This window comes from Larus michahellis, chromosome 12 (genome assembly GCF_964199755.1).
Source record: "Larus michahellis chromosome 12, bLarMic1.1, whole genome shotgun sequence".
Classification (NCBI taxonomy): domain Eukaryota; kingdom Metazoa; phylum Chordata; class Aves; order Charadriiformes; family Laridae; genus Larus; species Larus michahellis.
Window position 1 is genome coordinate 13,979,318 of NC_133907.1, and position 14,914 is coordinate 13,994,231.

Consider the following 14,914-nt stretch of genomic DNA (forward strand, 5'->3'; position numbering starts at 1 on the left):
CGCGGGATGTACCATTAGTGCATCACTGCTAAGATGATGCCCTACTGCTTCTCCCATCACACGGACGGGCTGCCAAATTGCGCGCAATTCATGTGCAATAACAAGCCCTTGCACACCCTCCTGGTCACTGCACAGATGCCGTGGGTGACTTTAGGCCCACCTTGCCTTCGATTTGTCATCTTGTTTCATGCTAAGCCTGCAGCGAGTCACTCCCTACACGGGACTGCGCTGTGCCACTCGGAGGAAAAGGCCTCTGCTTTCCAAACATTCCTGCAGGCTGAGGAGCTGGCTCAAACGCTGCAAGCACCAGCACCTACCTTTAATGGATTTAGGATGTATTTTTATTTTTTAGAAAGCAAGATATTTGAGAAAATGAACAACTATGATGAGCCTGCTTCACCTCCACATAATCCCTGGGTAAAACCAGACAAACTGGAATATCCATGGACTAATTTATCTTTTAGCAAATACCTATTCTGATTCCATATGGTGCCAGAGGCAGCGGCTGAGTCCATATAATCTCTTCGGCTAAACTCCTGTATGTAGCAGTAAGTTCTGCCTGAATAACAAATAACAGTGTAGAACGGAAAGAGGGATGAGGGGTTTTGCTTTGGGCCGGGAAAAATAAATGCCTATTTCTCTTCCATTCTCAGCAAGACCTGAGGTCTCCCTTTTCCAGCACAGAAGATACAGATCTTCCAGAATGTAATTACATTTGATAATAAACACCTCTGCCAAATGACGAAATTCAAAACTATCAACGTCCAACAGGACTGTGTGCTCCTGAGCACCGCGCTGGCCTCCACAAAGGACTCCACTGCACCCAGACAGCACGAGGTTATGGATGACACCATCTGCACGAGTTTATATTGAAAATATAAGCACTTCCCCCTAAAGCAGTGAGATGGAGTAGGTGAAGAAATCCACATTTTTCCTAACAGCAGAGCCAGGAGGACAGTAACTCTTAGTGGTGACAGAATTGCCGTTACTTTCAGAATTGCCTGTAAAAGCACCCAGGTCTGTGCCCCGTCGGGAAAGGAGGGGCTGATAAGCACAAAGGCAGCTGCTCACTTTTGGTGTCCCTCCTGATGCAGAGTGGTGGGTAGCACCCGCTATGATGAGGGGGACACTGCTCCTTCAGTGACCCGTCAGTGGGAGCTCCCTGTGGGGTAACAGGCAGCAAACGGGGAAGCTACAGCAGGAGGGGGTCACCCGAGAACAGCAAAAGTCCTCCTGCAGCAGGAGCAGAGCAGTGGCCAAGCTAGAGAGTGAGACTATGGGAAGAAAAAAGCTTCTACAGGGACTCATGGAATTTGTTCTGTCTGAAAAGTCATTAAAGTTATTGGGACAGGAAGGAAAAACTGGAGGGAAGGGGACATGCCCTGCAAGGACACTGTCAACTGGAGATAAACTTGTTTGCAAGTCATTCAATAATTGTGAGGTTTCATACTTAACAAGCTGTCTTGTTCTACGTTATTGCTTTTGTGAGCTAGCAAGGTGATCTTGGCATTGAAAATACTCAGCTGCTCTTGGTGGACTTTCTTCAGAAAGGAGAGGGGTCTTTCTATATCACTGCTACAGCCACATTGGGCTCCCATAACTGAGGGTCAAGATGGAGAGGACGGCCACCCTCGTGAGATATCTGCAAGGGCTATTTTCGGTTGGGAGGCAAAAGGACAATTTAAGAAGAAATTTAACTGCTGCTTAAGATAGACAGCTGATTTAAAAAAACTAGGATGGATAACCCCCTGTAAAACTCTATTGGTTAGCAGGAAGTTTAAGAAGTAATCCTATCATGTTATTCAAAAGTTAGAGTAGGCCTGTATAGAAACCCTCAACTACTAAACTCTAAAGGTGTTTTTTTTTTTTAACATCGAATTCCTGTATCAGTATGTGCACGCTACTGCACAGAAGTGAACTTACCTCCAACACCTCAGCATCCTGGACTTGGCAGTAAAAAAATGTGGAGAAATCATGAAGGCTTACGGGTAATTGTTTCTCATGGATATAAAGAGGAAAAAAAAAGAAAAGAATCAGCCCATGACTTGACACAGGCTGTTATAGACAGAGGTAGTGATAAAATCTGCAGTGATGTCAGACAAGCAAAGGACTAACTGATTAAAAAAACCTGAACCTGGAGAGATGCTTTTTTACAAAATTAGATACAACATATTTTCTACAGTTGCCATTTCAAGTAAATGACTCAGCTGTTTTAATTAGTCTCTCAAAATACCAAGGGGGAAAAAAAAATGAGGTCACATTTCAAGCTCATCTCTTCTCTTATTTTCTGGTTGGAAAAAAACATCCCAGAACTTTTTAAAAACCACATTGTGAAGAAAGTGTTAAAAACTTAATTTTCCCCATACATTTTAAACACGCTACCTTTGCTGTTTCTAGGATGTCTCTTACGATGCTGTCCTCTGCTATCCTGTCTTTCAAAGATATGAACCACTGACAACTCTTGCTGTCTTCTTTAGGAGACAGAACTACTCAGCCCCTGAGAAAATTAGATCTTGACTCAAGTCAATTTAATATCAGAGAGAAGAGTTCACTGCTAGCCTTGACGGTCCCAAACACCTATTTATCCATCTCACAGGTAAGTTACACAGAGTGGCAGGAGCAAGGCATGCAGATGGAATTTGACATGACCTACAGATAGAGGGAAAAGAAGAATTCACTCAGCCTGTCCCACTCAACCTGAGAGTACGAAGGTCTCAACGACAAAACACGTTTTGTGCCATAAGCACTACCATGTTAGTAATTAGGGGAAAAAACACTTCATTAAAGAAGTTTCAGAAAGACAAAAGAGTTTTAGTACGTACTTGTGTTTCAGAGCTGTTCCCTGTTCAAACTAGCAGGCTAAGTGTCAAAAGAAGGAGTGACATTCCCATAGTGTCTAAGTTAAAATTTATTTAATACGAAAAAGTTTACAAATCCACCATGCAATCCACCATGCACTCAATCTGGATCTAGCAAGGCTAATGTATGACTTTGTGCTGCTTTACCCACAAAACTCTTCCAGCTACAGAGGTCCGAGTGACTTACACGTATTAACCAAGATTAGTTTTACTGAACTCATGTGAAGAATAAACCGAGGACACAGACAAAAGAAGAAATGCTATCTTTCCATTCCAGTTCTCTAAGCACGAGACCATGCCTTCTTTCATAACCATTTCATACAGAAAATGTTATTTTATCCTACAAGTCAGCTAAGTGATTTGATCTGACTCCTCTACTCACAAAGGAAAAAATACTTCTGAAGAACAAATAAACATGTGCCTTTTTGATTGTCTGATGTAGCTATTAGAACAGACTTTATAAATTATTCTCAGTAGATTTAGAGTCAGACGGAATGCTCTCCACCTATCTGACAGTTAAAATAGGGTCAGTGTCAGAGACATTTCAGAGAACTGATTTCTCGCGAGCTTCTGCAATGATCTCTGTCACTCCTAGCTCCTCAATACTGTGCCCATAGGAATAGGTCCTTTTAAGAACCCAGAGCTCTCCAAGGGGGACATATCCATTGCAAGCAAGTTAAACTTACTGAATCCATTAACATCTTGGCAGCTGGAAGAAAAAGCTTCTTCATTGTGAACAGCACTGAGTTTGGTAGAGGTCTTGTCGGAAGTAGCCACGGGACCCATCTCCCTCTGCGTACTGGTCTGAGTCTCCTTCTGCTTCTTGGCTAGCTTCCTTTAGGGTATTTTGAAGAGGGGAGAAATCAAGGTCAGTTTTCCCTCGTTAAAAACAAAGCAACGATAAAATATTTTGAAAACCACGATTATCCCACTTGGTCAGACATGCAGGGCATGTGACAAACCGCACAAGAGGAAACCCCACAACTTTTTAATATAACTGTTGTGGAGCACAATAAATATAGTGATACCAGTCTTTGAGCTTAGCTGTCCCTCCCGGTAACTCATCTTGCAGAAGCAGAGAATGGTTTGGGTTGGAAAGAACCTTAAAGGTCATCTAGTTCCAACCCCCCTGCCCTGGGCAGGGACACCTCCCACTAGACCAGGTTGCTCAAAGCCCCGTCCAGCCTGGCCTTGAACACACAAACCTGCATCACCCCAGCAGTGGGAGTGCTACGTCACCCGAGAAGAGGGTGGCATAGGTAAAGCCCCTGGAGCAGGTGTCACCGGGTGTCAATGGGACATCTGCATCCATCCCATGGGGGCACCTGCACCCGGGATTTCCTTTGGGCGCTCCGGCGGAGAGCGGGACCTGCGTCGGTGCAACCTGAGAGCTGGAGCAGGAGCTTTGCCCTGTCCCCAGGCAGAGCGATGAGGACAGCAGCCCCTACGAAATTTTGACACACGCTCCAACTGCACCGAAGAGCAACAGTCATTGAAGGGTGGGACAAATTAAAGGTTGAAGTAATTTTAGAAATGTCCAAATATGCCTCTGTTCTTGGGAAAATGGGTCTTTTCTTATTTTAGGAGACGTCAAAAACATTGGCAAAAGCAGAAACACTGCCTGCTCTGAAAACACTAACAAAGCCAGGAACGTAAGAGGCTCCTCTTTTGCAAACACAGCTAATAATAAGAAAATGGAGAGAAGCAGGAAAAGCGAGCTGCTAAGCTTCCACTGACATTTGACTGCCCTGTGCTTCATTCATATCAGAGAGCAAAACTGTTTAAAAATGAATGTGTGACATTCTACAAACCGTACCTTGAAAAAATATCACACAAAACCCTAGCACCGGCAAAGAACTTTGCTTACATGACTTCCGTAGATAAGAAAATAAAACAAAATAAAAGGGAGAAAAACAGATTACTGTAAGAAGGAGCTTTAGCTTTTTTTCCTCCAACTCAAAGGAAAAAAAAAAATCTTAACAACTAAATCATTTTGCAAAGAGGTTTTTCTTCCCTAAAATGATGTGCTTATTGTATAAGTACTACCCATCTTTTAAACTTCATTAGATTCTTAAAAGGATATTCCTTGCAACATATTCCAACAGGCTTTATTTATTCACAGCACATGTCAGAGTGGCATTTACAAGCGAGTTGAAGCAGACAGCTGAGCCCCAGCCCTTCGCGAGATGGGTAGCTAGGCCAGTTACTCTCATTTGCAAGGAAGGGTCAAAGAGACCTAAAACCTTTGCCTACGTCTGTGGGAAATGACTATTTTACGGCAAGGTGATAATCCAGAGCAGGAGAGCACAGATTTACGGAGAAGCGTCCAATGTTTGATGCAAACTTTTGAACAAATACATCGGTTTCATCTGCTCGAGCAGTTGAGGTTCAGACTTTTACGGTCAGTGGTTTCAACTCAAACCCGTAGCTGTTCAAATTGGGCACATAATTACAGAGTGCATATTTAGATCTCGCAAAATCTCCACGGTGTATCCACTTCTGCAGATGAAGATGCAAACAGAGGAACCGTCCTTGAGTGACGAAGAAGCAAAAAGCTGGCGTTTAACGCTGTTAAAAGCTTTGCTTCCAGTGTTCAGCAATGTTAGCACAGTCAGATTTATTAACTCTGAGCTGCGGTCGTGGGAGCCCCCTATTTTTTGTGCTGCGGTGCCTGAGGTAACAACAACAGTCTTGAAGTGTATTAACCCTGCCAGGCGGCTATTTTAAATCCTTTAGATTTGCTAATCATACAGGGCTATGTGAATTCTTTGGCCACAGGAATTAAAATTTCTCAGTGGGGAACACTAATCCAAAATGCCAAAGCCCGTAATAACAAGCGCTCTGGACTGCTGGGGTGAGCCATTACAGAGGACCCATTACTGGTGTTTAAAAACGGTGAGTCAAAAAGGGTGACTTCCGTATTAAATCCAGATTAAATTATTTGTGGCAATAATTATCTCTAAGTCCCATTGCCCGGTATCTTTTCAGAGATGCCAACAAGCTACAAAGAGCCGGAACTGGCAAACTCATTTTCTCTTTCAGTGAATGAGCAATAACATTTCTGCATGTGCTAGGCAGGAAAAAATAACCCCAAACCCAAGCCCATCAGTCCCCAAAGGCCTGCTTACAAAAGCCCTATGCAAAGCAGCTCTACCTGGTCCTGTAGAAGACAGAGAGGCCCCTAAAACATTGGCTTGAATGCCTAAAAAGAAAAGGTGACATGAGTTTAAAGTTCTCAATCTAACTCGCACACACAAACCAGGCTGCGCGCAGGTGGACCAGCTAACGCTCACGCAGTTCAGGGAGAAGCCACACAGAAAATTGTTCTGCATCTGAAAACGCTACAGTTTTCTTTCAACAGCGTGTTATCAGTTTCCACCTTTCTCCCTCTCTCTTCCAAGAATGTGAAAATTCTTCATCTAAATTTAGAGGGAAAAGGAAGACAGATCTCTTTTGAGGATTTCAGAGCTAAGCTTGCCAGACACATCAAGGGGCTCTCGGTTTCTAAATGTGCCTTTTCTCCCTCCGTTATGTGTCTGGATGGAGTGGCAGCACAGGACTAAGCCTATTTGGTCCTTACCATCATTATAATTCATAGAAAGGATTATAAAATCAAATGACTGGCACTTTCTAGAATGGTAGGGATGTGACTTAAACCCACAGCTAGGTAGAGGTTTATTCCCCAGCACGTCAAAATGCCTTTGGAATTGGAAAAGCATTTATCTGGAAATGCTGTTTCCAAAAATAGGGCACTTCAAGAGATCTCGGTGAGCCACTGACAAGCTGCATCAGTGCCACGGCTCCTGCTCTCCTTACTGACCGGCCTCCCCGAAACACAACTCCTGCAACCCCCAGACGAAGCTGCTCTCGGTGCATTAGTGTCAATCACGGAGGGGACCCGGCACCGCCTGACACCAGGCACCCAGGAGACACTTTCCATCTCATGCATTATGCAGCTGAAAAGGGGAAAAAAAAATAAAGGAGCGGGCAGATAGTCGGAAGAAGAGTCTGATACAATCGACAGGAGGTGAAGAGACTGAAATGTCAAAATGTGAATAAGGTGATATTAATGGCTGGTTTACACTTAAGCGTGAGGAAAATGTGCCAAGAAGAAAACAGGAGTCCACAGACGGGGTTTACTAGGTCGCCCTTTTCAGTTCACAGGGGTTTGTAAATGAAGAGGTGACGTTTAAAGGCACCACACACAGACAGGAGGGATGAGACAGAAAGATGCTCAAAGTAAAAGCAAAAAAACAAGACCGGCTGTATAATCAGGCAGTTGAAGCTGACCCAGCCAAAGCAAGGATAAAAGCTATTGGCAGTGAACTTCCACTAAGTGGGAATTCTGAAGAAAAAAGACGGGGATTTGATTCAGCTATTTTTGGAACGTCTGCTCCTATCAGCGAATAGAATGATATAAAATGCTGAAAAACTGTATTAAAGTTGCGGTAGTTCCAGTTTAACAGTCAAGGAATACAAACTTAGTATCAAGAACAAAGCATTTACCGCCATGGGCATCAATCTGAAAGCTCAAGCAATATTTTCAGTTGGAGGTATCTGCAGGATCAGATTCCTGTTTTGCAGAGGTTTAGATACACTTCAGGGATTATTTTTTAAAAGCAGCTTGCAAACTCTTCTCTAACTTTTTATATCAATTTTACATGCATGAATGTTAAATCTGTAACTGCCACTCCTAAAGAGCTCTTGTACACGTACGTTGACAGATTTAATTTTAGATGTTTCACGAGGATGGATTATATACACTATAATGTAGATTTGCATGCACAGGTAATTTAGACATTAGGTATAGATCATGTAAGTTAAACATGAAATTTCCTCCTACAGACAAGAACTGCATATTGCCCTCATTCTCAATAAGCAATTTAAGAAAGCTACAAAATACAAATTCCTTTTAGAGATTTGTGCGCAGCAGCCTGCTAGGAGTACACATATTATTTATGATGAAATCTGCAGAAGTGTAAGGCAGGCAGCGATCAGCCATGAAAATACCCACCAGAGAGCACTGGTTAAATAGCAGTTCTGCTGGGAAGGATCTCTGTCCCCTCCATCTCTAGATGATCACAAACTCAATTTGAAAGCACGGTTTCATGCTGGTGTAAAAATAAGGGCGGGATTATCCATGGCACTATGGTCTGCAAGGCACAGGCAATCCTTTTGCTCTGATGGAGGATCGCTAATGCCTCTGCTGGAACACGGCACTTCAAATACGGCGTGTGCTGAAGGGACACACGCAATGGCAGAAGACAAAAGGTAAACCTAGAAAACGTGACCTACAAGCAAAGGCCAAAGGACATACGAATCTTTAGTCTAGAGAAAAAAAAAAAATCAAATAGGGCTGATAGGTCTTCAAACACATAAAAAGACACCACAGGGAAGCTGTTCTCCCTGTCTACAGGGGCTGGGAAAAAAGGAATGGGGCTAAGCTATGGGAAGGGCAGCTCGGTTTAAACTTCGGGAAAACTCTATGCAGTGGAGGCTGCCCATCTCTGGAGCCGACTGGGCAGGAAGGCTGGGACCTCCCGGTCACTAGAGGTCTGCAAAGAGAGAGCAAGAGGAATGAGAGCGAACAGCAGCGCAGCCTCCTGGCAGTGGGGTATCTCCTGCCTGTGCTCCCATGGGCCTGACAAAGTCACAGCTCATCACAGGAATGAGCCTCTCTGCAGCCCGTAACCTCCGCAGAGCTGAGGAACGCTCTCTGCCCCAAGCACACAGGCAGCTTATGGCTTCTTATCGCCGCTCTAAGGGCAAATCCTCCACTTACAGGCAAGCGTGAGACAGCTTTACTTGGGAGTTTTTTAGCGCCTGCCATGGTGAAGCCAAACTGCGGGCGGGTTCGTGCAGGAGCAGGCGGGAATTCACCAGAGAAAAGGCAAAGTGAAGAGCGAGGACCAGCCGCACCACTGTGGCTTACAGAGCAAGCATTACTCGACACGAGAAAGGGATGTAACGTAGATAAAAGTCAAAAGATGCTCTGAATCCATGTGTATACAAACGCAGGGCCTGGAAAAACATCAGGCTGCACTCTCTAAGCTTTACATGACCAAATTAATCCCTATTTGTGGAGGACATTTACTTACAGTATAAACTTTAGACGAGACAGGTGCATACAGCAGCCACGCCGTGGAAGTATGTGCTGCTAGAAAGAGCCAGCAAGCACTGCCCTCTGCAAAGTTTAGGCTTGCAACCACCACACAAACATGTTCTAAATAAATCTCACATACTTTCAGGATTTATTTTTTTTTTAAATTTGCTTTCACTGGACTGGTGTAACCACTAATTCACGATTCTGTTCTTCCAGCATCTAATGAGGAAACAGTTTCTTCTTAAACTCTGATTTAGCAAGCTGACCTGTGCAGGCAGATCCCACCATCCATGGAAATATATGGAGATATTTATGCCTGTACCAGGTTTTACAGAGGTATGCCTATAAATAAAATAATGTTTTATTTCTTTTCAAATGTTCCGCAGACGGCGGAAATAAATTCAGCACAAACTCTGTTATTTCAGAAAATGCAAGTATAAATTTAGGTGAATACCTTTGACAGCACCTCTCCCATGAAAAGAAACTCCTGGCTGAAACCACGACATTTAAAAGCGGTATGAAATTACGATGGGAGTTGAAGGGGCTTCCTACATGGCAACCGTGGCCTCAGTACTCTGGCCAGGTCAGGGGAAAAGGAAAACAACAGACTGGCCACTGAGTGCCCTTTTCTTACAAATAACATTAAACCGAGTGCTTGTAACACATACATGAATCCACGTATTTCCAGAAATACTTCTCTGGTCCGATATCACTCCTGATTAAATTTCCTTCTATCCCCATTACCCAGCCCAGGAGACAGAAACAAAACAAAAAACCCTCAACCCCCCCACAGAAAACATTTCCGTTCCTCTTCCTGGGGAGGAAACAACAAAGCCCTGATATGACTTGCTGCAGCTGCAAATACTGATCCAAGAGAGGTGCCTATCACTAAATGCAAACGCTTCTTTAAAGCAGATGAATTGCTGTCTGTGTTTTACAGCTTCAGCTAGGGAAAGAAACAAAACCTTTCCGAGGTGGATGGGTTGCTATCTTACATTGCACATCCTATCTTACAAGGCATTAAACTTCAGTGCAATGTGACAGAGTTAACAATTCCGTCCAAACCTTAGACAGCATTTGTACTGTGTAAATACAGAGTAACTCCTCTGAAAAGGTTCCTGCATCACCCCGGTGGCAGCAATGCAACGAGCGCAGCAGGACAGGAACGCCTAACTCCCCATCCCTCTCTTCCCATCACAAAACCAAGTTCTCTCCAAGGATCTCAAATTGTAAGCAACTAACTTTTAATGGCGGGTAAACTGAAGTACCCAAAATGATGTCAATCCTGCATGATGACTTAGCAAGTTACGAATAGAGGCCTCCTGGATTTGTATTTCCTCTTAAAAGATCTTTATGGCCTTCTCTTTCAGCCACGATAATGTCCCTTCCTGTGTGGTTAGAGGAAGTTTTTAATAGTGTTGTAAATAGTGTTTAATAATATATTAATAGTTTAATAAGTGTTGCTATACAAAAACTCCAAACCTGTTTACCCGCTATGCACAAAATATGCTGCTCTTATAAATGAATATTTTTGACTGGTTGCACCAAAGCTGCAGGTACTCAACCACCTTACAGACGCAGATCTCACAGTCCTGAGAGCAGCGGAACACGAGACAGGCTGAAGGCAGAACTCCAGCCTAGGGACCATCACAGCACATATGGCCCATCTCTGCAAAAAGCAGTTACTCGTGATATAAGTCTCTGCGACGTTAATAGACTTATCATTAAAGAACTGTTAGAAGAGTCAGGCTTGGAGATTTTGGTCCCTAACAAGAAGAAACGCCACTATAGCACGTGACAAAGGGCTGAGAGGAATTATCTGAAAGCAGACGAGAACTACTCTAAGAAGCACAACTTTGAAGTCCAGAAACTGAAACTAAAAATAAAGCGATGTAGTCCATATGGTCGTATTTAAAGGTCTGCCAGCAGATCTATTTCAGAACCTGTTTTTCTATATTGGTAACGCATTCAACTCAATTTTGCTTCAGGACTAAAACAGTCATACGAGGTCCTAGTATGGAAACCAGTTCTATTTAAAAAAATCTATATATATACACATATTGCTGCTCTTATTTTCACAACATTTCAAATAAATGTAAATCAAACCTCTCTGCTTACAAGAGGCTGTAGCAATTTCTATCAGCTTTGGCTCAGAATTACACAGTCCTTTGCAATTTAAGATTTTCATCTGCAATCGTAATGAAACATCCTATTTCGTGTGAAACGTGAAACTCAGTAAAACTTCATCATACGCCCTTTCACGGATTCTCCTGCTTTCTTCCCTCACTACTGGAACATCCCTCGTACCCTGACTATTGTGCAGGGGAAAAAAATAAATAAATCTGGTTTTGCCAGATCAGGGAACAGGCCAAAATTCAATCTGAAACCAAATCCTGACACGCACAGCCTGCTGATAGAAGTATTTATTGTGTGATGACTATTTATGTGTTACCTCTACCATACTGATGCTCCAGCTAGCAGAGCTCATGCTTGATGGGGTACCTGGGACACCACAAAGCACAGAGCTTATGCTTAAGCTCTGCAAAAAAATGTTGGGTGAATACTAGGGAAATATATCATTTATGCATCCTGAGCTCAAATCTTCACTGAGTGTTTGAGTGGGGTGCTATGAACACGCAGGCTTGCCTCTACTGTGATATGCTGCATGGTGCGCAGCTGCCTTATTAAATCTTATTAAAGCCCTTGCTTCTGCTACTGCTGAAGCTCACTGCAACCTCAGGCTTGGGTGACCTCCCAAGGTTTGTCTCTTTGCTTTTCCTGAGTCACTCTCCTGTTCCCTTAGAGAAGAGTTCCAGCGTATCGATCCATAGAAGCCATCAGAAGACAGCAAAGAGACTGCCTAATGATACCCCTACTGCCTCTCTAGCAGAGCAATCCTCAGCTGACCGCTTCAAGCAATGTTGTTGTGCAATTGTAAAAAGGGGTCACATAGGGCTTACGAAGTTGATTCATCTGCTGGAAGAAGACAAAATTATAATGGAAAACTGGGGACCGAATTTTTCAGGCAATGGTGCTGCCTCGTTGTAAGGAAACCAAAAGCGCAAAAGAGCGCAGAGGGCACTTTTCTGACGTTCATGAGAAATGGGCAGAAGAGGAAAGGTTGTAGCAAGAAATGCAACTAGCTAGTAGTGTCTACGCGTTAAAACCATCCCCTACGTTAACAATTAGTTAAACTTCTCCCGAGATCTGACCAATTAAGGTCAAATCCCATTCTTGATGAACGAGTGTGAAGCCTGGAGGAACTGGGGTTACTCTGCATTTACAACGATGGAGCTGAGCAAAGCCAAGGCTCATTATGGGGTCTTTAGGTTCCACACACACAAGTGGGGAAGGTTCCTCTTTTGGTTATTTTCTTATAGGTCATCGAAAAGCAAAATCACTCCAACAGGTGGTACATAGAGATCCTCAAACTTAACCCCTTTGCCCTGTTCTTTGGATGTAAATCAACTCACAGGGAGAAGAAGTCAGCTTCCACTAAAAGGGCAGAATATAAGTGCACTCATTTTGCCGACCTGCTGAACACCGCCCAGCTGTGTCCACAGGACAAAGTCACCACCAGATCGAGACAAAGATGAACTGTAGGACCAGGGGATGGAGGAGGTTGCCGGGGCGGCAGACTGGGAGGGACTGGCAGAGCAGATGTGGCCCTTCTGACAACTTTGTCCATGTCAGAGCCCCGGAAAGTCTGTCCGTTTGATGCTTTTGGGGAAAGGTTTAGGTCAGTAATACGGCTGCTGCTTCTGAGAGACCTGTTTCTCTCAGCAGTAACAGTTGTCTTCTCCATCCCTCCCAATCCTCTGGTGGCAGCAAAGGCATCCAACTCAGTTCTCCAGGACTCTTTCTTCAGATCATTGATCCAGTCCTCTCCTCCTCCTGATCCTCAGACAACTATTATCATGGCAGAAACAGCTTGGCCCTGATTACTTTCCAGCCCCTCAACCTTTAGACAACAGATGGCTCTGGAAGCACTGGTGTGTGAAGCATTTTCATGCGCCTTAACAACTGCCTTAATTATGCAGCATTGTCATTAGGACTGGACAGGTGATTTAGATCTGAATATCTGAACCACTTCATCATCCAACGGTCTAAACTGACACTCGAAACCTGGCAACTCCAGGAACAGGGATGTTTCCCAAGATAATGTCAAGTCCTAGTTGTCAGAAACCTTAGGGTTTTAAAAAGCGTATATCCATGGCTGAGAAACTCCCAACAATAACTTTCAGGTGTGAATTTCCCTGCGGTCTGGCTAAATACAATGGACAATTAAAAAAGGTGCAGTTGGGACACGCTGTATTTGTCCATTAGCGTTTGGAGACCTATAAACCATAACTGACAGATCGGTGGATATTTATGTGTTTGCAGGCACAGTTATAGGTGCAATGATGAAACGGGGCAAACACAACAGCGTGAAACTGAGAAAATGAAACACAAGCTGCTGGAAAGACAAGGATAAATGGAATGGTAAAAAAAAAGCGGCAAACCAAAAGAATAGAACAAAGCACAAAATTACCACAGGGTGAGCACGCTCAAGAAACGTCATCCCCAGCCAAGTACTTACAAGTAATAGGAGTAGGAATAGGCATTTCTTCTAAATATCGACGGCCAGTCAGATGAACAAAACATCCAAAAGGAGAAAAAAAAGAAAAACACATAATTAGATTTATATGAACATTAGGATTATTTTTTTTTTTCAATATACAAAGTCTTTGTGCTGCCTCTTGTACTGAGCTACTATTCTCCTACACTTTTTTCAGGAGCCATACGTTGGTGAGGAATGGATACTGAACCGGAGACGGGAAACACAGGTTGTGTTTCCACTTCTTCTACTGACTTGTGTCACTGTCAATAAATCCCCTCACCTCTTTCTTCCTTAACTTTGCCACGTCAGCAACGTGGGTAACGACACTTACCTTCGCCTGTAAAGTGCTTTTGAGATTTTTGGAATGGAAAGAAATATGTAAGAACTATTAATATAAATAACAATAAATAGGAAGGCGACAATGTAAGAACACCACAATTTTGGAATACTTAGACAATGAGCAAATTGTGTAATGACAAATCAAGCTTCATCAAACTCTAAAATGCAAATAGTTCATTAACAATTCAAGCGTTGCTACATATTTATAGATGATCACTGTGGGTATGCATTAGCTTTCTGCGTCACTGTGATTAAGCATCTTCTATTACAGTTTTTCAACAATACACTTCAGAACGTGTTTTTGAGCAGCGCCACAAAACGAGCCTTGGCAATCAGTTATAACTTAAGAGGTGACGTCTTCCCTTTTGTAACTGGAAAAGTGTCTCTCTGAAAGGCTGTTTCACAACAGATTTAGCACATGTTATTACAGATTAACAGCAAGGCACAAGGGAGCCTCGATAGCAGCAGCCACGGTCAAGACAGGGAAAGAGAATGAAACACAAACTTCAACCTATTGCACAACTTCAAAATCCCATCCTTGAAAACACTACAAATCTTAGGAAATGTTTAGAAGTATAAATGCAGGGTTGAAGTGCTCACTTTTACGTTGCTCTGAACGTAATTTTCATAAGCACACGCGGAAACCAGCTTCAGCGCAGTTACTCTCTGCGCCATCGCCCCCTTTGCTATGCACACACCGGGTAAAGAACACTGATTTACAGATGTTCACAAGGATTACTCCGAAATGACGTGTTTTGTCTGGTGGTGACCCTTGCCATAAACCTGAAAGTCTGGCCAGATTCCCAATATATGCCAAGTTATTTGAATGACACCGATTCCAAGGTACACCTGAATCTATTTATAACGTAATGCTATAATCTCCTGAAACCTGGAAATTCTACATGCCACAGCAACACCCCATTAAGGTATAGTGATTGCCACTGAGCTTCACCGTGAAATTCCAAGTTCCTCTGAACTGCTAAACAAAGGGAAAAATCACAAGGATGTGGAAAA

The 14,914-nt window shown here is 43.3% G+C and overlaps 1 protein-coding gene across 27 annotated transcripts in view; it reads right to left on the reverse strand.

Annotated features, from left to right (window-relative positions):
- Nucleotides 1–14,914, reverse strand: part of PTPRT (protein tyrosine phosphatase receptor type T) — a 461,815-nt gene that overhangs the window by 50,600 nt on the left and 396,301 nt on the right. For 9 of the 27 annotated variants that reach the window (XM_074605561.1, XM_074605558.1, XM_074605551.1 and 6 more), the window contains 3 exons: nt 13,541–13,570; nt 6,013–6,060; nt 3,545–3,693 (listed from right to left, as the gene is read on the reverse strand). The exons of 1 other annotated variant lie outside the window; for it this stretch is intronic. In XM_074605561.1, coding sequence (XP_074461662.1) covers nt 3,545–3,693; nt 6,013–6,060; nt 13,541–13,570 — 227 coding nt within the window. Of the gene's footprint in view, nt 1–3,544; nt 3,694–6,012; nt 6,061–13,540; nt 13,606–14,914 lie in introns of all 27 variants that reach the window. 17 more of the 27 variants (XM_074605564.1, XM_074605544.1, XM_074605536.1 and 14 more) reach the window with 3 other exon arrangements.